This window comes from Amphiprion ocellaris, chromosome 6 (genome assembly GCF_022539595.1).
Source record: "Amphiprion ocellaris isolate individual 3 ecotype Okinawa chromosome 6, ASM2253959v1, whole genome shotgun sequence".
In the NCBI taxonomy this organism is placed as follows: Eukaryota; Metazoa; Chordata; class Actinopteri; family Pomacentridae; genus Amphiprion; species Amphiprion ocellaris.
The window spans coordinates 3,789,335-3,811,866 of NC_072771.1; the positions used below are offsets into that span (position 1 = coordinate 3,789,335).

The 22,532-nt window shown below is 38.7% G+C and overlaps 1 protein-coding gene and 1 long non-coding RNA gene across 2 annotated transcripts in view; one reads left to right on the forward strand and one right to left on the reverse strand.

The window, feature by feature from the left end:
- Positions 1-1,786: 1,786 nt before the first annotated feature.
- On the reverse strand, positions 1,787-5,705 carry LOC129349078 (uncharacterized). The gene is made up of 2 exons (XR_008601927.1): positions 5,550-5,705; positions 1,787-2,008 (listed from the first exon to the last, which is right to left on the reverse strand). It is a non-coding gene; the product is annotated as an uncharacterized LOC129349078 (long non-coding RNA).
- The window catches only part of bmp2k (BMP2 inducible kinase), an 85,025-nt gene continuing 67,018 nt past the window's right edge, over positions 4,526-22,532 (forward strand). The window contains exon 1 of the mRNA XM_023291707.3: positions 4,526-5,456. Coding sequence (XP_023147475.2) covers positions 5,306-5,456 — 151 coding nt within the window. The 5' untranslated portion in view covers positions 4,526-5,305. The remainder of the gene's footprint in view (positions 5,457-22,532) is intronic.

Genomic DNA, 22,532 nt, shown 5'->3' on the forward strand with positions numbered 1-22,532 from the left:
TTTTATTGTTTGTTAGCTTTGATTTGTTGGTATGAATTGGTTAAAAAGTGACTTGCAGGTTGGATATCTTGCTTAATTTAGACTAAATATTTCTTATTTCTCATAGTGCAGGCAATGAATGTAATATTTATTATAGTCAGGTAAAGTTGTATTTTACATTATTTTTGTAGGGTTTTGAACCTTAATATTTAAATTTCTCTCATAAATTCACAGCGTCTTAACCTTAATATTTAAATTTGTCAGATTTATTTGTCTTGTTTTTCACTTGGGAAACACATTGGTGCAATACACGTTGCTTTAAATGTTCTGTATATACAACAGTTTAACTTAACATTGTCACTTGAACAGTTGTTTTCTCATTTGTTGGCTCTGATTTGCTGGTATGAATTGGTTAAAAAGCAACTTGCAGGTTGAATATTTTTACTTAATTTAGATTTAATAGTATAGAAGTGGCAACTTTTTTTATTTTTTATTTTTTGGACAGGCAATGTATGTTCCACCAACAAACCTTCTTGAGTTTAGAGAATAAACTTTTTGTCGACAATCGAATATGTGTTTAATTACAGTCTTAACTGTCTTAAGTCGTCCAGGCTTGTTAAGATAGATGAACCTGAAATCCTTAAGCCAAGGTGGAGAAAAATAGCAGTTTTCATGCCGATTTCATAGTTACCTCAACTTAAATTTTGTTTTGATTCAACTAATGCAAGAAAAAAAGAGATTTTAAATTACACAATACATTAAGTTTATGCAATTACCGAGATTATTACGTCAGCTCAACTCATCAAAATCATGTTAAGCAGTTTATGTACATCAGTAAATTGGAACCACGCATTGAATTAGGTGGTGGGAACAGGTCAGCTGAGTTACTACCTGGTCTTGGTGACACCCAACATGCTCATCATGATGCATATGAACGTAAATTTTTGAGCTTTATAAAGTCAAAGCTACAGTTGGGATCCATTTTTCTTATTGTTCACCTGGACCTAGCTTGGCTACTCTTAGTTTTTTGTGTCATTTTTGGAGTTTTGTTTCTTGAAGAGGGTTTAAAAACTCTGCAACTCTCTCTGTGTTATTGTTATAGACATTAATTCATTGGGTCGCCAACCTACAAGTTGCATTTTAAGGGAGATTTGGTTGTTGGTGTCCTAAACGTCCAGGAGGTCAGAGACTATCTTCGAAACCAGCTGAGGTTTTTGTAGTTGGACTGAGTATTGATGAATCTGCATGTTTCTGCGTATCCAAACACCAACAGGTGGCAGCAAACACCTCGCAGACAACCAGACAACAATAAGCGTGTCAGAGACGAAAGATTCCCCCCTGCAGAAACAGGATGTGTCCAGACATGGGGGTTTGTGCAGTCATGTGATCCCCCTCTGCTCCTCCTTATGTCTTATGTAATCCTCTTCTCAGCCATGTGCTCCCCCTCCAAACCGCTGACCTGAATATGGTAATTGTGACCACTTATCTGCAGAAGTAGGCGTTTTCTGTCCTCCAGCAACTGATGTGCAGACAATGAAGGTGACTCGGGGCGATACTGCACGAGTTACATCGTGAAGGAATGAAAGTCTCGTGGAGTTATGTGTTGAAAAGTCCAAGTCTAGACACCAGGCTTTGTTCACGAAGACAGAGGCAGCTGTCACACCACTTCCTCATCAGCAGCGTCTCGTGAAAAATTACAGTGTTTTTTCCACCATGAACGATTGTCAGAATGTAAGAGTGCAGGGACATCAATTTACACAGACTGAGGAAGTAGCAATGGCTTGAAAAACACACAAAGACACAGATATGAGTTGGTTGAACTGGGATTTTTAATAATGAACGGGGTGATAAAAATGCATGAGGATAACACATTACTTCAGTGCAGCCTGAGGTTTGTTTATTTCTCCATGCAATGCATTCTTTCCAGCCTATTTTGTGTTCTCCTTCCTCAACCAAACTGCTTGGTCTGTCACTCATGCCGCCCAGTCATAGATGAGTATTGTCTGGCTGCCTCTACGGAAGCCTATTCCTGCCAAGAAAAGGAAATGTGGATGAAAGTTCGACATGAAAAAAAAAATCATTGTAAGTTACTTGTTAGTGCCTTTGGCTTTAGTTTGACTTGTTGATGCCAGGCTACAGAGGTTTCAAAATTCTAACAGATTTTGAACGAAATGGAGACTGTGGTGCAACAACATGCTGCAACCTTAATTTCATTTTGTAGAAGAATAAATAAAATTAAAGGACTAAAAAAGTCTAGATCAAAAAACAGTTGGGTAGATGCAGTCGGCATACGTTGTTTATTCTTCAGAGAGAACTCGAGGTGAGTTTTACTATGTGTAGGTAACTGCTGTAAGATGCTTTCACACAGGATGCTGAACTCTGAAACTCATTCATTACTCCGCCAAGGAGTACGTTTGTCTGGCTGTCTGTCTGTCTGCCTGTTAGCAACATTACTCAAAAATGGACGAACGGATTTGGATGAAATTTTCAGTGAAGGTCAGAAATGACACAAGGACCAAGTGTTTGATTTTGGCAGTGATGTGACTTAAAGTCTGGATCCATGGCTTTGATAAAGATTTCTGTATCATTGTGAGATAGCAGCACGGCGTCACTGTAACCATGACAACAAGTGAACACTACATCAGCTGCCTGCTGATGATCACATGACTGTGATTCCACTACAAATCTGCTGCTGTGGACTTATCGGGACTTATCCATTGGAAATGATACAAGGAACAATTGATTAAATTGTGGGGGTGTTTCTGAGTCCCATCAATTCCCGCCCCCTGCTACATATTTAGGTCACATGATTCAGTATCTGTACATACTCTGCCAAGGCTGCACAGTCGTTGTATAATTTCCAATGGCTGAGATCTTGAAAAAATTTTGGCAGAAATCATGGCACCATAGAATGTGTCCATTTAATATAGATGTACCCACAAACAAAATGACCTTGTGTTGAGCACAGGCGTGTGTTATGCATGTGTACGTTATGTACGGATACCGAATCGCTTGACTTAAATATATAGCGGGCGGCGGGAATTAATGGGACTCAGAAACACCCCCACAATTTAATCAATTGTTCCTTGTATCATTTCCGACAGATAAGTCCTGATAAGTCCTCAGAGGTGGATTTGTAGTAGGATCACAATTGTGATCGTCAGCAGGCAGCTGACATAACGTTCACTTGTTGTCATGGTTACAGTAACGCCGTGCCGCTATCTCGCAATGAAACAGAAATCTTTAACAAATCCATGGATCCAGACTATAAGAAGCATCACTACCAAAACCTAATCACTTGGTCCTTGTGTCATTTCTGACCTTCACTGAAAATTTCATCCAAATCCATTAGTCCATTTTTGAGTAATGCTGCTAACAGACAGACAGACAGACAGACAAACGTACGTGGATCGTCACAAAATTTTGCTGCATTCCTTGGCGGAGAAACAGTTCAATCAGTGAATTGCAAAGGCTGAGGATGTAGGTTATGCATCTGTGTTAGTGTTTTCACCATCATGTCGGCGGTTTTACACGTTCATGCCAACTGCCTTGTGCAAAAGTCACAGTTTTGATAGTATCTCATGTCTTAACCCTTGTGTCGTCCTACGGGTCAAAACTGACCCGTTTTAAAGTTTGAAAATGTGAAAAAAAACCTAAAAATTTCACTGTGAAATTTCTGATGTCCACATTTTCAACATTTTTAGGAAATCTTTGAACATTTTTTGGTGGAAAAAAATGTTAAAAATGTTTAGATCATTCACATAAAAATTAACCAAAATCCAGTGATTTTCGCTGGATTTTGTTTGATTTTTATGTGAATGTTCTTCAAGAAAATAGAAGTTTTACTGATATATATGGAATCACTTTAGATATTTTTAGGATTTTTCTGGAAGATTTTTACTCATTTAAAAAATATTTACAAGAATTTTCTTGCCAAATTTTGGGGATTTTTTTTGTAAATAAAACTTTTAAGGGAAACTTTTTAGGAATTATTGGAACTTTCTTCCTAAACGTTTTGCAAATTTTCAGAAATTTGGGGAATTTTTTTGCAGAATTTTAGATTTTTTTCATACAAGGAAACAATATTTTTCGGTGCCTGTAAATGAGGACAACAGGAGGGTTAAATTTATTACATGGTGAATATTGACATTTGTAATATATGCATTACAAAGGAGTATTCGCATAACAAATCACAATTAGGCATTTTCTGCAGATTTCTAAGCTTCACTTGGAAGTTTTTAGAGTTCTCCCTCCAGTGACTGGTTTGCACTAATGTAATGTGATTGCAACATTACAATAAGAAACAACAGGCCTGCCTGGATAAACACATTTTTTTATTATTGTAATTTTTGTTACTAAAAAATTCGACTTCTTATCTTGTAATTTTAACTGGACCAGCAGTGGTTGTATTTATTTACATCATGCCTGTTTTCATTCATTCGTTTCCGTCTCTATGGCACCTCCGGGCTTCCATACATCCTCCCCTTACACCAATCACAACAATGGGAGTGGGCGGGGCCTGGCCAGGTTAGGTTGTCACTCTCATTGGGTAAATAACAAACCACCTACTTTTGAAGCCTGCCGTTTCGGGGAGTCACGAGAAGTTTAACGTTAGCGGAGATGACACCGAGAAGAGCGGAGATAGCACCGTCGAACCGGGACAAAGCCACTCCGCCGGGGGGGTTCTGATAAGCGGCTCGGATCGCGGTCTCGAGGGCTCCTGTGCTCCGCCAGCCCACCTGCACACTCGGGGCGGCTCGTCTCGCGGAGGAACCGTTGGTGGCTAGGCTAACCAGGAGCTAGCGGGGGCTAACTAGCTGCGGTAGCCCAAGCGGAGTGAACAAGTCGCGGCGTGCGGAAGCTAACGACACCGAAGCTGCTTTTAGGACACCGCTGGGGCTTGTTTTTATTTTTTTTATCCCGGAGAGGAAGGGGTGGTGGTGGTTGTTCTCGGCGCCGGTGCCAGCTGCGTTGTGTTGTGCCCGTCTTCCCCCTCTTCATTGTCGGCGGAGCGTCCTGAGTGGAGTCCGTGCATGCTAGCAACAGCTGCAGCCCGTTAGCGTGATGTGTCACATTAGCTAAAGAACCAGTTTTTTTCCTTTGCTTGTTTTTAAACGCCCGTTTATTAACTGTACTTTTTTAATGTCGTGTCGTCCCTCCAGAAGAACCAGACGCGGAGCATGCCGGAGGAGAAAAGACTCGGGGATAAGTAGATAGGGGACGTCGGACGTTACCGAGTTTTTTATATTCTTTTTTAAAGACTGGACTGTGCGGCTCGTTCGCCACCGATTTTGGGGGATTGAGTTTGACAGAGAGAGAGTCGAGGATGAAGAAGTTTTCCAGAATGCCAAAGTCCGAGAGCGGCGGACTCGGAGGGGCGTCCGGCTCCGGGTCCAGCTCCGGAGTCAGCAGCTACTTCGGGAAAGTGTTCGCGGTCGGCCGGTACCAAGTCACCGTGGAGGAGCTGATCGCCGAGGGTATGTACGGCCGATTTCATCACTTTGTGGTGGTTTCAGGGACACACCCGCCACACAGCACGAAGCTCCAGCTCTGTATGGGTTTACACTTACCAGTTAAAGCTCAGATTTCCATTGAAACGTCCACAACAAATCATGGTTCAGAGGGATTTGACTCCTGTCTTGGATTGAAAACTTTTCCCCATCCAGCTGTGGTTTACATCCTGCTTCAGCTGCTCCTCTGAGGGGTGGTTTGGCCTCCAGGGTATCAACGGTCCTGTCCTCCTGTGTCAACATACAACATTGTAAAGATCCAGCCATTGAGAATCACTCCACAAGTTCTCTGACGGTTTACTTTTGTCCCGTGAGGATTTATTAGAGCATCAAAGGGGTTTTTCTCTCTTTACAGTCGAGCTAGAGATGAGTTATTGACGATTATCTTAATTGATGAGTTGATTTAGTGAAAAACAGTCAAAATTCTCAGATTTCGACTTTTTAACTGTGGGTTTTTGCACGTTTCTTTACTTCTCTGTTGCTATAAACTGAATATTTCTTGGTTGTGGGTAAAACAAGACATTAGAGGACACAATCTTGGGCTTTGGGAAACACTGATCTGCATTTTTCACCATTTTACAGACCAAGAAACTAGTCAATTTAAACAAGATAATCATTAGTTGCAGACAATTTGTTGATTTCAAATCAAAATTGTGATTTGAAATGTGAATATTTGCTGATTTCTTTACTCCTCCGTGACCGAAAACCACATAATTCCTGATTGTGAGCAAAACACAACATTAAAGGACACAATCTTGGGCTTCTGGAAACACTGATTGACATTTTCAGCATTTTATAGACCAAGCAACTAAATCGATTTTAAAAAGAAAAGTAGTCTACAAGGAAAATAATCATTAGGTGCTAACAAGTCATTGGTTTCAAGTCAAATTGTGGTTAGAAATCTGAATATTTGCTGGTTTCTGTACTTGTTCATGACTGAAAACTGATCATTTCTGGGTTGTGGAGAAAATAAGACTTTAGAGGACACAATCTTGAGCTCTGATCAACACTGATCGACATTTTCAGGTTTTTATAGACCAAACAACTAGTTGATTTAAACAAGAAAAGAATTAGTTGCTGAGAATTTGTTGATGTCAAGTCAAAATTGTGGTTAGAAATCTGAATATTAGCTGGTTTCTTGACTCCCCTGTGACTGTAAACTGAATATTTCTGGGTTATGGACAAAACAAGACATTAGAAGACACAATCTTGGGCTTTTGGGAAACTGTTAATTTCCAGCATTTTATATACTAATTGATTTAAACAGGACAATAATCAGTTGTCAAGAAAAAAAGTCATTATTGCTGCCAGTTCATTGGTTTAAAGTCAAAATTGTGACTTGAAATCTGAATATTTGTTGGTTTCTTTACTCTTCCTTGACTGAAATTTGAATATTTCTGGGTTGTGGACAAAACACGACATTAGAGGACACAATTATAAGCTTTGGTCCACACTGATCACCATTTTTCACCATTTTATAGAGTTTTTAGAATTCTCCCTCCAACGACTAGTTCGAAGGAAGTTTTCTGTTAACTTGCACTAATGTAATTTGATTGCAACATTAGAATAAGAAGCAACAGGCCTGCCTGGATAAACACATAAAGGATGACTTGTGCAATAGCTGTCTGCTTGCTGCAGCTCTATGGGATGTGGACGGACTCGTTATGTTGAAAATTTCCTCCATGGCTTAGCAGAGCTTTGTGTTCAGAAATGTCTGAATGAGGAAGTGTGTTTTGTGAAACAGCTGTGTGTTCGCCAGTAGCTTATCAGTGTGTTAATTGGACACATACATTGATTTATTGACCTCTGCAGCCAATTTGACCACTAATTAGTTGTTGGAGTTTTTAGCATAGTGGGAGGAAATTGGTTTCTAAAGCTTTTTGTTACCAGAAAATGTCATACTGATAGGAGAGTTCACCCGTCGAAACAGCATTTACAAATACTTTCTGCTTTAGTCTGTAATAAGCAGTAGATTTTAAAGTTTTCTGTGAAGCAGTGATCGTACAGGACAGACAGTTTGACTCCTTTTTTTGTATAAATCAGGGGTGTCAAACTCATTTTAGTTCAAGGACCACATTCATCCCAGTTTGAGCTCCAGTGGCCAGTAGAATCAGAGCATAATCACCTATAAATAATCACAACTGCAGTTTTTTTGTCTTTGTTTTAGTGCAAAAAAGGTACGTTCTCAAAATGTTCACATTTAAGGAATTATCTTTTTACAAAACACTATGAACAACCTGAAATTCTTCAGAAAAATAAGTTCAATTTCAAAAACATGCCTCAGTTTATCATTTATACATTACAACTTTCAGATGATAGAGTGTCTACAAAGGAACAAAACATTTAGTTACAGGTGTCTGGAACTGAACAAGATAGTATTTTACAAAAAAGGCAAAAAACTACAAAACAAGACAAAATATTACAAAAACGAGACACAAAGTGACAATAAGATGGACCAACTACACAAAAAAAGACAAAACAACAAAAACGAGACAAAAAACAAGGAATAAAGCGGAACACAAAATGATGAAAAATAAGACAAAAGCCACAAGCACGACAAAAAGGAAACACAAAACGAGTAACATAATGACAAAAAATGAGACAAACGACATGAAACAAAACAAAAAAGACACAAGAAATCAGACAAAAAGTTACAAAGTGACAGAACAATGGACAAATGACAAAAACAAGACAAAAAATGACAAAGGGGAAACAAAACGACAGAAAAATTGACAAACAACACAAGTGAGACAAACACAAAACAACAAAAACGATGCACCAAACCATGAATAAAGCGGAACACAAAATGATCAAAATACAACAAAAAACAAGGGAGACAAAATGGAAACAAAATGACAAAAACATGAGACAAACGACAAAAGTCAGACAAAAAACAAGACAAAAAAATATGACAAATGAGGCACAAAAGAAAAACAGAACAATGAGCAATCTAGTATTTTACTTTATAATCGAAACAACTTGTCATGATCTAGAAATAATTTTCAATTTGTAGTTTTACAAATTTACAATTTGCAGTTAATGTCTTCTCTGTAAAGTCATCCTTTGGGCCGGATTGGACCCTCTGCAGGGCCAGTTTTGGCCCGCAGGCCGCATGTTTGACACCCCTGGTATAAATCAACTACTTGACTACTCCAACTGGAGGATTTATTTAATCGGTGTCTGCTCAAATAATGTAAACCTGATAGATTTCTGCTCCCAGCTGATTTTAATTGGAAGAAATGAAGCGAAGTTATTAAACATTATCACCAGACACGCTTTCTCTGCATGTTCGCTGATGTAATTACTGAATCATTCTCTGTAAGTCACTGTAAATACTGAGTGCTAACCAAACCCTTCAGACGTGACACGCATGACTCTTCAGGTAATGTCAGGCTCTAAACCTGATCTCAAAAAGAAGAAAAACCAAAGCTGTTCCTGTGAGCAGTCATGAGTGTGTGTGATCGTCCAATCATGTGAAGTGTCTGAGGCTGGTTTCAGCAGCAGCACAAGGTTACAGCGTGACCTTTGCTCATCAATCCGTCCCAAGGTAAGAGCAGAGTGTCAGGGCTGCACGGTTAATCATACATTAGCACGGCTGCAGAGTCGCTGGAGGAAATGTGAAAGCAGAATATCGCTCCTCAGTAAGGTGGAAAGAATGCTACAGCAAAAAAAAAAGAAAAAGAGCAGAAGTACTGCTGCTGAACTGACATCTGTGTACACGTTAATCTCCAGAAACGTGAACTATCTAAAGCTCTACAATCTGCCGGAGTAAACTGTTACTTTAAGGTTTGCTCTGATTTAATTTTCCTGCTTATTAGCAAGAGAAGCATGTGATTCTTGCAGCATCAAGAGAGCAGATTTCAAGCTGTTCTAAAAGGGAACGTGCTACAAGTTCAGGATTTGTACTCTGATAGAAGTCATTTTAGATTTTAGAGAAGTCCAACACTGAAGCAAGAACTTATCTAAGCAGAAACACAATGACTGACAGTGAAAAATAAACGGCCAGCTGCTCTATTACAATAAATCAACTAGTTGTTTCCACCCGGCGGCCTCGCCATCGGCATTTAAGACATAAATAAAGTTAGCATTAGCAGCCTGAAATGGTTTTATATAAATATAGCTCTTTGCATTGTTGTGAGTGCACAGGGAGCTGTGTCCTTAACTCTGTCAGTGCTGGTTTTATGTTCTTTATATTCAGCAACACGTGAACTTTAAACACCAGTTTATAGCTGCTTCAGGTCAGTTTCTGCTTTGTTTTTCTGCAAAGGGTTCATGTGATGTCAATTTCATCACCTGGTCCACTGTGGATGCTCACCTTTACCTTAAAGTTTGTGACCAGGGGTGTCAAACATGTGGCCCGCAGGCCAAAGGCGGCCCTCCAGAGGCTTCAATCTGGCCCACAGGATGAATTTGTAAAGTGTAAAAATTCCAGAGAAGACATTAACTGCAGATTGTAAATTTGTAAAACTATAAATTTAAAATAATTTCTAGAGCATGACAAGTTGTTTTGATCATAAAGTTGGTCTTTTGTCATTTTGTGTCTCATTTTTGTAATATTTTGTCTTGTTTTTGTTGTTTTTTTGTCTTTTTTTCTCTGACTTTGTCGTTTGTCTCATATTTTGTCGTTTTGTGTTTCCTTTTTGTCTCGCTTGTGTTAGTTCTTATTTTTATTTTGTGTTTTGCTTTATTCGTTGTTTTGTGTGTCGTTTTGTGGCTTTTTTGCCTTGCTTGTCATGTTTGTCTATTTTTTTGTCATTTTGTTTCTTTTTTTGTCTTTTTTTTTCTCTCACACCCAGAAAATAAACCAGTTTAAGAAGCTTGAATCAGAGAATTTAAACCTTTCTTCCTAAGTAATTGCTCAAACTGATTGGCTGAACATCAGAATACCTCCTCATAAGTGTAATAGTTGATAATTAATTATTGCAGCTCTGTCCTCAGGTCTCAGTGACACTTGAACAATGATGCACCGTCAGCAGCGGCATGGATAAACATTAGAGTGCACATCAGAGTGAAATGGAAATCAACTGCTGACTCTGCCACAACACGAGACTCTAGATGCAAAGTGAAACTGTCGTAGCAGCAGCCAGTCATCACCCTCCTCCTCCTTGGAAAGTTTTGTGAAAATCAGATGAAGCGAAAACCACAATTTGAAGCAGTTTGTTCATCGGTGTGCACAGGTTTTATTGACTGTGGGTCACTTGTGCGACCGATGTCTTAGCACCGAATGCGTCATGTGATGTTCCTGAGTGGCTCGTGTTCCACTCCCTTATTCAACGCTCATCCAGCGGCTGTGCCGTTTAATGAGAAGCATGAGATTCCCTTAAAAGCAGGGGAGTCAAACATGCGGCCTGCGGGCCAAAACTGGCCCAACAGAGGGTCCAATCTGGCCCGACTTTGTAAAGTGTAAAAATTCCGGAGAAGACATTAACTGCAGATTGTAAATATGTAAAACTATAAATTTAAAATAATTTCTAGACCATGACAAGTTGTTTTGATCATAAAGTAAAAGACTAGATTGTTCATTGTTTTGTCGTTTTTTTTGTCTCATTTTTGTAAACTTTTATTTTTGTTGTTTTTTGTCTTTTGTCTGACTTTTGTCGTTTGTCTCGTTTTTGTCATTTTGTGTTTCCTTTTTGTCTGGTTTGTGTTTTTTGTCTTATTTTTGTCACTCGCTTTATTTGTTGTTTTGTTTGTCGATGTTGCGGTTTGTGACTTGTCAATTTTTTTGTCTTTGTTTTGTGTTGTCTCATTTTTTGTCAAATTTTTTGTCTTTGTTTTGTTTTCTGTCGTTTTGTCATTTTGTGTCTCATTTTTGTAATATTTGGTCTTCTTTTTGTTGTTTTTTGTACTTTTTTGTTTGACTTTTGTTCGTCATGTTTTTGTCACTTTGTTTCTCATTTTGTCTTTCCTTTTTGTCTCGCTTGTGTTTTTTGTCTTATTTTTATCATTTTGTGCTTTGCTTTATTCATTGTGTGGCTTTTTTGTCTCGATTGTCATGCTTGCCTACTATTTTGTTGTTTCTTTTTTGTCATTTTTTGTCTCGTTTGTAGAATTTCTTTGTACGTTTTTGTCGCTTTGTAACTTTTTTGTCTAACTTTTTGTCTCTGTTTTTTGTTGTCTCATTTTTTTTGTCATTTTGAGTCTCAGTTTAGTAATATTTTGTCTTGTTTTTGTCGTTTTTTTGTCTTTTTTCTTCGACTTTTGTCGTTTTAGTCATAAAGTAAAATACTGCATTGTTCAGTTTCAGATACGTGTGACTAAATGTTGTGTTCCTTTGGAGACACACTGATCTGGGAGTTGTAATGTGTAAATGATAAACGGAGGAATAATATAAATGAAACTGAATCTATTTTTCTCAAGAAACTTCAGTTTGTTCATAATGTTTTGTAAAAAGATAATTCCTTAAATGTGAACATTTTCAGAACATACTTTGTTGCACTAAAGCAAAGGAAAAATTGGAGTTGTGGTTATTTATAGGTTATTATGGTGTTATTTCACTGGTCACTTGAGATCAAATTGGGCTGAATGTGGCCCCTGAACTAGAATGAGTTTGACATCCCAGCCTTAAAGCCAAGCACTCGGCTGTAGTTTGCTGGAAAAAAAGACACTCTGGTGTCTGTAATCAAACATCGAATTGAACTTTTTGTCCAGCTCTTGACACCATGATGTGGTTATCCTCTTCTTGTCTGCAGAGCTGGAGTAGGAACCCGTCATTTCCCTCCACTCCCCTTTAGCCTCTGTGGTTTCTGTCGAGCTCTTTCTGATGGTTTCTTCTAGAGAATATCGAAACAGGATGCATCTGTTAGTGTGTCACCCTTCATCCACCAGCTCTTATCACACTGGGTGCCGTTCGGAAATGCATGTAGTTTATTTTGCTGCAGAAACGGCTTCGTGTACATGTTATTTGAAAGTTCATTTTAATCTGCAGTTTTCAAGCTGCTCTATTTGATTTATTTAATGTGCTTTTGTGGAGCCAGACGAACTTTCCCTGCACACTGATCGCTGTGTACCTGCAGACAGAATATTTCATTAAGCTGTTTGCTGAGCAGCCACTAAGCGTTTCCCAGATAACGGCCTCTGGAATATGTCTTGTTGTCATCTTAACTTGCATAATAGCTCCTTATGTCACCGTTATTTATCCACCAGACCGCCGTAGCTGCCCTCCCGCTGCAGGTACAAGTCAAACAGCACCCTGTTTGCATGCGTCGGTAAACTCTCAGTAAAAATGTCACCATGTCTTTATAATTAACAGGAAGACCTTGGCTCGCTGGTTTCACTTCCTATGTGTGCAGTTTTTACAAGCGCATGAACAACAAAGTTAGAATTCATCGCCGTCTCATCTAATTAGGGTCACCTCCATCTTCTAGGCTTCAGAGACTTAGATTTATTTTTTTTTAGCCTTTTTCATACCAAAAACTTCAAAATGCTCCCAGTATTTGTGCATTTTAAGTGACACCCGCCTGTCGTGAAGTAAAAACGTTTTTTTTCTTCTTCCTAGCATGCTGACTTCACACAAATATGCCCAGTTTGCTCGCCGTCAGCAGAATCTTGAAGCGTTTACAGCGTGGGGCTCATGATGGGGCTCTGTAAGATCTCTAGTCTCAGTAGCGGGGGCTCCCCGACCACGACGAGCCACAGATCATGTAGACAAGAGCAACGCAAACACTGTTTCCATGCAAACAGCTGCTGTGTTCACAACCAACACGTGGCTTTTGCACTTTTTCACCGTGTCCTTTGCCACTCGTGACCTGGGCAGCCGCCATGCTTCAAAACACCCAAACAGGCTTTTTGTTTCTGCACTGCTAGAAATTTGCAGTTATCTATGCAAATGAGGCACTCGATAAGCTCCTTGTTGGGGAAGTTCTTAAGCAGGGTTTGCTTTCTTAGAGAGGATATAACAAATGAAAGCTGGAGCCGAATGTTAAATAAATACACTTTGTATATCTGCTGCCTTTTTGGGTAGATTGAGCGGAAAACAGTCAGCTCAGGGCTCGGGAATTAATAACAATATTTATCTGAGATGCAGCGATGGAACACCACATTCAGTCACTGGGTGTTTTTGTAATGATACTGGAGGATGCTATCTAACTGGCACTGCACTGCGAGAAGCATGACGCTGTAATTTAGCAAAGTTATTACTGGGGTGCTGATTTTATCTACGTGTTTGATTGGCTATCACAGTTCTTTCTCGGGTGATATCTCAGCGTGTTGTAGTAAAGTTCGGTTACTTTCAGCTCTCTTTTTTTTCTTTTTTCTTTATTTCCAACGACCCAGTTACAACCGAGGGTGCACTTGTAGCAGTAAGAGCCATTTTTTATGCTGTGTTGTCTGAAGTTTTAGGGCTGTAGACGCCACGTCTTCTAGTCCAGGGGTGTCAAACTCATTCTAGTTCAGGGGCCACATTCAGCCCAATTTGATCACAAGTGGGCCGGATCAGTAAAGTCACAGCATAATGACCTATAAATAATGGCAACTCTTGACTATTCCTGTGTTTTAGTGGAAAAAGTTCAGCTGTGTGGCTACAATCGCTTGTATTTACGTGGAAATGTACATTAATACGAACTGTCCCATTTTAAAAAATAAACATAAAAATTTAAGGAATTATCTTTGTATGAAACACTATGAACAACCTGAAAAGAAAAATAAATTCAATTTCAGCAACATTATTCCTCAGTTTATCATTTACACATTACAACTTCCAGATCACAGAGCGTCTACAAAGGAACACAGCATTTAGCCACAGGTATCTGGAATGACAGAAACGACAAGTCAGACAAAAAAAAGACAGAAAACAACAAAAACAAGACAAAATATTACAAAAAAAAAAGGCACAAAATGACAAAAGCAAGAAAAAAATGACAATTGAGACAAAACAAAAGACAAAAATAAAAATGAGACAAAGTTGCAAAGGGACAAAGAAAATCAGCAAACAACAAAAACAAGACAAAAAATTACATAAATAAGACAAAAAATTACTTAAGTGAGAATCAAAAGGACAAAAAAATAGACAAACACAAGCGAGACAAAAAAGACACAAAACAACAAAAACGATGCTCAAAACAGCGAATAAATCCAAACACAAAATGAAAAAAACAAGACAAAAACATAAGCGAGACAAAAAGGAAACACAAAACAAGAAAACGGAGAAACACTACAAAAATATGAGACAAACTACATAAGTCAGACAAAAAAAATAAAAAAACAAAATTTTACAAAAATGAGACAAAATGACAAAAGAACAATGAGCAGTCTAGTATTTTACTTTATGATCAAAACAACTTGTCATGATCTAGAAATTATTTTAAATTTATAGTTTTACTAATTTACGATCTGCAGTTAATGTCTTCTCTGTAATTTTTACACTTTACAAAGTTAGGCCAGATTGGACCCCCTGGTGGGCTGTTTTTGGCCCGCGGGCCACGTTTGACACCCCTGCTCTAGTCGGTCGGTTAGTCTTTATGCTTTTATCTTCCAAAATTTTAACTGGTCGAACAATCTATGGCGCTACTACATCAGCCATCTGCCAGGTTTAGTTACTTTATTTTTTAGTTACTTACCACGTTTTCACAACTTTGAACCGGCCCATCTTAAAGAAGGCTGCTAAATCTAACTTATTTAACATTTACTGAACATTTACTTGGTGGCAACTTCAAACTCCATGTCAAAGAAGTCATGTATGTGGCTGCATTTAGCTAAAATAAATTCCAATAAAGTCAAGTGTAAACTCTGCAGACAGCATATCACAGCTCAGCAGCCAATATCTAAAATAGTGGGCTAACTTAGCTGTGTAGTGCAGAAAATCATTCACTTGTGTTAATTATGTCATATTTCAATCATATGTTTTATCATTCATATTTTTCTGTATGATTTCCATGCTTTATATGCATTTTACTCAGTGTGATAGTGTAACTATTAAAAGTAGTCATAGTTGTAATGGTAGTGATCCTAAGTTCTGTGTTTGAGTTTTATGTTTGTCTTAAAGAATTTGAACTGAAAACAAAGTAGACTTTCCCCAAACTGTTGAGAAAAACACAATCTCCCTGCGTTATATTCCTCATCAGTTGATAGAAATCTATTTTCAGAAATCATTTGAATATTAACAGGTGCTTGCTGGAGTCTGTCCTGTCATTTCAATATAAAATAACCAGGTTCAAGTGATTTCATATACTGCAAATTCTATGTTTTTATGTTGATTCATAATTAATTTAAGCTATCAAGGCTAGCAGGTAGAGTGCCATCAAAGCACCACGTTTAGTTTAGTTCATCTAGAGATAACGTGCAGTTTTCTTTTTCCTCTACACCTAAATGATCATTTGAAAAGTAGATGTAGTCTCAGTTGATCAACATTTCCTTTCCTTTGCTCCTTTACTCAAAATTTTCCTGCCATTTGTCACCTAACTTCAAAACCGATGTATTGGAAATCAAAAACAAAGGTTGCAGGTGTTCCCCTGCTATTCACTGCATCTACCATTATATAAATATTGTGCAAACCGATTAATTTAATGACTCACCTTTTAGTTTTTTTATTTGTTGTTGCTTGGACGAGTAAATTTCCTTTAACAGTACGATGTGATTACACCGTCGTGCCGCAGTAAATAATCAAATCAGCGAGCGAAAATGTGATTATCATGCTGCCCTGAGTTGGATAAAAGCATTTTACAGACACCCAGATCATATTGATTTGTTGATAAGTAACAAAAACAACATGGTAATTTGATTGAGACAAACGCAGGACTGAGTGTTTTGTTGTGATTTAAGCGATACTTCATCAGCTCAGGTCAGAGCATTCCTTTTGATATTAGTTTTTTCAATGACCTATTTGATCCTCCCTCTCTGCCATAGAGAGGCTGGTGAGAATGTGTCCAAACTACATTATTAGCATACTGTACCGACGATGAATAGGCACATTGTGGCCCTTTTGTTGTCTTATTCCAGCAGCCGAGAAAGAATGCTGGTACGACGCAGCTCTCGGTCCCGTGATGAGCATCGCTGTCTTTGTGCTTGCTCATTGAGGCCTTCTGTATCTGCCTCTCCGCACCGCCGCCCCTTCTCTCTTCTTTGTGAAGCCGCAAACAAATTATTTTCTACCAATTCACCATCGCCCGATCCGAGGAGGGCACCAGGCCAAGTGTGGGAGTGAACTCGGGTCAAACGGAGACACCAAACAGAAGGACATTGATGTGGATCGTTGCTGCGGCGTTCGACTTCGGCCAACTTTCAGCGACCGCCGCGTCTTTGATCAGCGTATTGACAAATTGTGGGTTTTTGATGCACACATGTCGTTAGGACCCAGTTTAGTGGATTTGAACAGTAAATCAGTAAATAGTATTTCTCCTACACAGAGAAAAGGGATTTTAGCTGCACCAAAGGAAAATCAGCAGCCCCAAAATGATGAGAATTGATGCTAAGAATTGCAGTTTGGCTTTCTAACCTAGCTCGGGAATAATAGACATTTTTACGTCATTATATGACAATCGCCGTATGTTTGTAATCTGTGTTTGGTTCGTTCTTTGGTTTTTCCGTTTCAAAATAAAATCTAAAAAAACAATAAACTGCGTTGTTTTTCAGTTTTGAAAAACCTAAATGTAGAAATGTATTATTTAACTCATGAAAAAAGCACAGTGTTGGATTTTTGCTCTAGCTTTTTAAACCTGAAATACAAAATATGGCTGTTTTAATTTGTTGCAACGCCGGAAGTGCCAGATGTCGCTGAGGAAGAACAGTTTTCAGCTGGTCTGAACAACGAACACATATCAAAAATGGCTGTACTCGAGCCCTTTTCCAATTTCATTCGTGAACTCTTTGAGATTTACGAAACCCACTCATAAATCAGCAACACTTGGCATCACCATAGAGCTCCACATTGCTCTATAATGAGCGTCAGGAAGTTTTGCATGGAGAACAATTTTGATTTCCGGTTCTGCCAGTAGTGTCCAAATGGCGCGCCAAAGGGAAAAGGCTTTTTTTATTCAAACCTTAAACTTGGTAAAAACGCAGCGTTTTTTTTCTTTCTCTACTTTTGGTTTTTCAAATTAAATTTTTAAACGAAAAAACAAAACAGAATGATTATTTGTTTTTTCTCATTTTATTTTGTAATGGAAAAACCAGAGAACGAACCATACATGGATTGTTTGTCTGTTACTCCATTTGTGCACAACATTACTCAAAAATGGACTAATGGATTTGGATGAAATTTTCAGTGAAGGTCAGAAATGACACAAGGACCAAGTGATTAGATTTTGGTAGTGATGCAGCTTATAGTCTGGAGCCACGGATTTGTTAAAGATTTCTGTATCATTGCCAGATAGCGGCACGGCATCACTGTAACCATGACAACAAGTGAACGCTACGTCAGCCGCCTGCTGACGATCACATGATTGGAATCCTACTACAAATCGACCGCTGCGGACTTATCGGGACGTATCCATTGGAAATGATAGAAGGAATTATTGATTAAATTGTGGGGTGTTTTCGAGTCCCATCAATTCCCGCTGCCCGCTACATATTTAGGTCATGCGATTTGGTATTTTTCAAGATTTCAGTTGTCGGAAATGATACGACGACTGAGGAGCCTTGGTGGAGTACTGCACTCTCTGGGTGCTTTTCTTGTTGTTACTGACATAGCAGGAAAATGTGTAGATTTCAGTCAAAGAAAATGACACAGATGGTGCACCACAATGCTCTGTTTTTTTTAATGAAAGAAATTTGTAGCACTGACCTTGAATGAGGACATCTTTTATGAATGCACTCAAATACAAGTTCAAAGCTCTCCTGACTCCTTATTACTGATTCAGAGGTTTGTGTGAGAATGAGGATTGCATGTGCTGTCAGTAAATATACTAATCCCCGCATTACCAGTCCCTCACTGTGATGAACAATAGGCTGTTGTTAGGTAGTGTTAGTGTAAGCTGGTATAACAGAGCAGACAGATGCTACCACTTTAATATTCTGCCTTCTTGCAGACACTAGGTTTGTTTCCTCAGTACTGAAGTGTCAGTCGGTCAGCTTGCAAATGTGTCATGTCGATGTCGGTGTGGAAATGATTATGATCCCTGGAGGATATTATTTAAATATTAGGTTTCAAAGTAAATACATTGCTCAGGTGACTCGTGGACAAAAATAAACAGCCCGTTTCCTGGCCTGCTGCTAGAAACTAAGTATGGGTTGGAAGCGGAGTGCAGGCGTATGCGAACTGCATGACAGTGACTCGGCCATGACGAGTCAGAAAGTGATGAATGACTGCATCGTTCTTAATTACTGACACTGAGCATGTACCCAAGTCGGTGTCAACATATCACTCTGCTCTGCCAGAGGCTATAGGCAATCTGACAAACGTATATCTAATGCAGGACTATTATTTCCCCATCAGGTCTACCTGTTAAACAGCTTTTTAAATGCTGAATATATTGCATAGATATGGGCTTGTAATTGCATAAAAAGGGGAGGGAAATAATTATTCAAGGGTTGTGTGGCTCAGAGTTTTTGGTTTTGATGGCGGGAAATTCAGTTTTTGTGCTAAAACGGACTGTAGACTTGCTGGGTAGCTCACACCAGAATACAGAATGATGATAAGTATTACATAATGCGAGTTTGGGATTCAGTTTTTATAAGTTGCTCTCCATTATTGGAGAAAATATGGTTGCAGTCAGCTTGAAAACAAAGCACAGATTACAGTTATTCTGTTGTTTAACGCCGTCCACACACCTGTTGCTGAGTTTGTCTAATAAGATAAACATAAGGACTCTGTAAATGAAGGAATTAGGAGCAGAGCGGTCTAACCTACAAAAAATGAGTTTAATGTAATTTCTGTAATATTTATGGTCTAGATTTTAGTGGCAAAGTGGTCTAACGCACAACCCAAATACGGGGGGGGTCTTGACTTATGTAGGAATTCCGTTCCTACAACGAGACATAACATGATTTTCGCCTATAAGTCGGAACTTACATATGTACATTGGTACCTATGTCACTTACCTACGATAATACAGTGGTACAATCATAATCTAGGACACAAAAACTCTGTACGCAAACGACGTATGTCGGAATGATGGAACAAGACTTTCTTAATAAATTTATGGGAGATAGCGACATAACCATGAAACGCCATAGGTCGAGGACGTTGTAAACCGAGGACCTAGTGTATAGCATTAACAGTTACACTTTGAATGTTGGACGATTCTTGAAAAAACACAAAACTTTAAACGCCTTTTTTAAAAAACTACAGAAAAAGTTGGTCAGACCACTCTGCTTCCAAACCCTTCAAATGTTGTTTGTTAAAGACCTGTTTCCACAGCAACGTGTAAGGAAAAGAGAATGGTCTGACTGTACCCTATTATCATTCTACATTCGACAAAAAAGGTGTTCTGGCTTGTTTATCTCTTTTAAGCCAATTCCACCCATCTTGGGCAGTGCTAAATTCATGATGCCGTGACTATTTTACATCAAAATAGTGCCAGAGGAATTGTTTTGGTGCAACATTTGCACTAAGAAAGCCAAGCACTGTCATTAAAATCTTTAATTCATTGGAAGTCCCAAAGCTGGCCAGCATTATTGCACAATCCAGATCTTCAGAAGGTGCCATTATCAGCATGTAGATACCTGCTCAGAGGTGGTGGTTGTTGTTTCCTGAAGCGACGGACGTTTAGAAAAAGGTAACAGAAGGGGCGGAGAAAGAAATATGAGGCAGAAATGGCAGATTTACACCCGATGAGTCGAACCAGTCACAGTGTGAATCCTCTCTGAATCACTATTCCTGCACTATTATTTATAGCTTAAAACTAGAAGAGAATAGATCTTTATTGCAATTGTTATTGAGCAACAAAAGGCAGTTAAGCAGCTCTTGGAATTAGCAGCACAGTAAAAACACAAAAGCATGACAAAAATATGCGAAAAATAGAAGTTGTGCTGTACTAAAAGAACAAGATTATTGTAATGAACACAAATGGGGTTGTATGTGCAAAATATTAAACTTTATTTTTGCTTATATGTGATGCTGTAATGCACCTACGTGATGTTGAAACATTAATCACTTTCATGTAAAAATAGCTAGAAATGTGACTTCAAATCCAATTAATATTTGTTGACAGTGCCTTAGCAATTTAAGGACTACTTCAGATGAATGTCAATTTTTTTTTTTTTTTTTTTAATCATGTTAGCATGTCCATATGGTGTATTATTACATGCTAGATGAAACTACAGTGCAACAATGACAGTCTCAAAACATGGATTCAGAGTTTTGGAGTTTCGTACGTGACAAATCTAAAGAACTAAATTTTTTTTTTATCTGTGCATTCACAAGGAAGCAAAGTTGTAGAGTTACATCTAACTCATTTTGAAGCAGAACAGAGCAATAAAGATAGGAGTTTTGAGGGTTTTTACAGACTGGAGAGTGGTTTTACAAATGTTTCTCGAAAGTAAAGCTTGGCAATTTTGGTGGTGCAAACTTTTAATTGCAGTTCAACTTTCGAAAGAGGTTGTGCAAGCTGCTCTGTTGACTTTAGTGGCCCAAGCAGACAAATCATTTGTCTGCTATGTTTACTCTTCTTTTTGCATAAATACAGTTATGTGGAGGCTGCTGTAAACTCTGCTTTCTCGTCTTTCTTACCTACACAATTGGACCTGTTGTTGTGTCTGAAGCAACCACATTTGGTACCAAAAAAAAACCCTGGAACTCTACCCTAGACTGACACCCACCCATCCTGGCATTCGCTTTGCTTAATTGCAGTCTCTTATTGACAAAATTACAACTGGCTTTATCCCAAATCATGCCCCAACAGTTTTCATGCAGTGACACTGAGGGAAGTTTTCTCATGGAACATAAAAAAATCTAAAGTGTAATGTCAAAAAAATGCACTTAAAAGACATAAAAGCTGACTAAAAAACAGTCTTTTCTAGCCTTTTTTGCCATGTTTTTCTTTGTGTTACATAATGGCGTTGAACTTGTTGTAATGTTTTGCCCTCATCCGTCCTCTTCCATCCAGCATCACCTCTCCGTCTTTCCCAACATCCTCATAAACCCTCTGAAGCACAGTCACTTCTGTCTGCCGGTCTAGTTGTAAACACTGTTGTTGAGGTAAGACGTATGAGAGCCGCCTGCCAGAAGCTTCCAGCTCGGTAAGCCCTGTATGAAAAACACACCGAGTCATCGCCGTGCCTCCTCATATTGCCTTTTATGGAACTGCTCCTTAGAAGCACTTACATCTGTCGTTTTTTTTTTTTTTTTTGAAGTGCTCCTCACCATTCACCTGAGCCGGCATGGAAATTAGATTGACTGCAGTGAAATGCAAGAGTGAAAACTGAAGTTTTAGCTCAGGTTGACAGTTTTGTGAGGCATACCACCAACTGTTTGCAGTTCTCACTAGCCAGTCAAGGGTTACTGAGGACGGAGGTGTGTGTTATGGGGAAGATGGGTCAGTCAGATTTGTGGTAGTTAAAACAAAGCTGACAGGAAGTAATTCTAAAGCCGCTTTCAGACGCGCACTCCTTTCCCATTAATCTCTGCATGTTAACGCATCTGCTTCATGTCTGACTGAGCTACTTCAGTCACTTTTCTGTTAATCTTATGGACTTAGCAATCTCTACAGCAACGTTTACATGCTACTTTTAATACGGCACAAATCTAAACTGCATTAGCAGATTGTACACACAAGCAACGCGCTTCAAATGAAGTGATTTGGGGAAGGCTTTCTCCAGATTTCACCTCCATTATTGGTCCAAAAACTTCACAGAGAGCATGAAAAACTTTGCTTGAGTTCCATAACCACAAAACACTTTCCTCATCCACTTTGCCCTGCAATTATTGGCGTCTATTATGAACTGAAATATCCATAAAAACACAATAATGATACCAATCTGGAGTGTTGAGAACCAGAAAAACTTTACTGATCCCTGTGGGGAAGTTGCTTATGTGACATTTGCTCCTATTTTAGTCTTAGAAACTTAAGCAGTAGGAAGAACATAAATATGAGTAGAAAAAGGTCTTAAACGTATAAACATAACTAGGAAAATATGAGCATATAATGTAAAATGTATATTCTTCAAGGA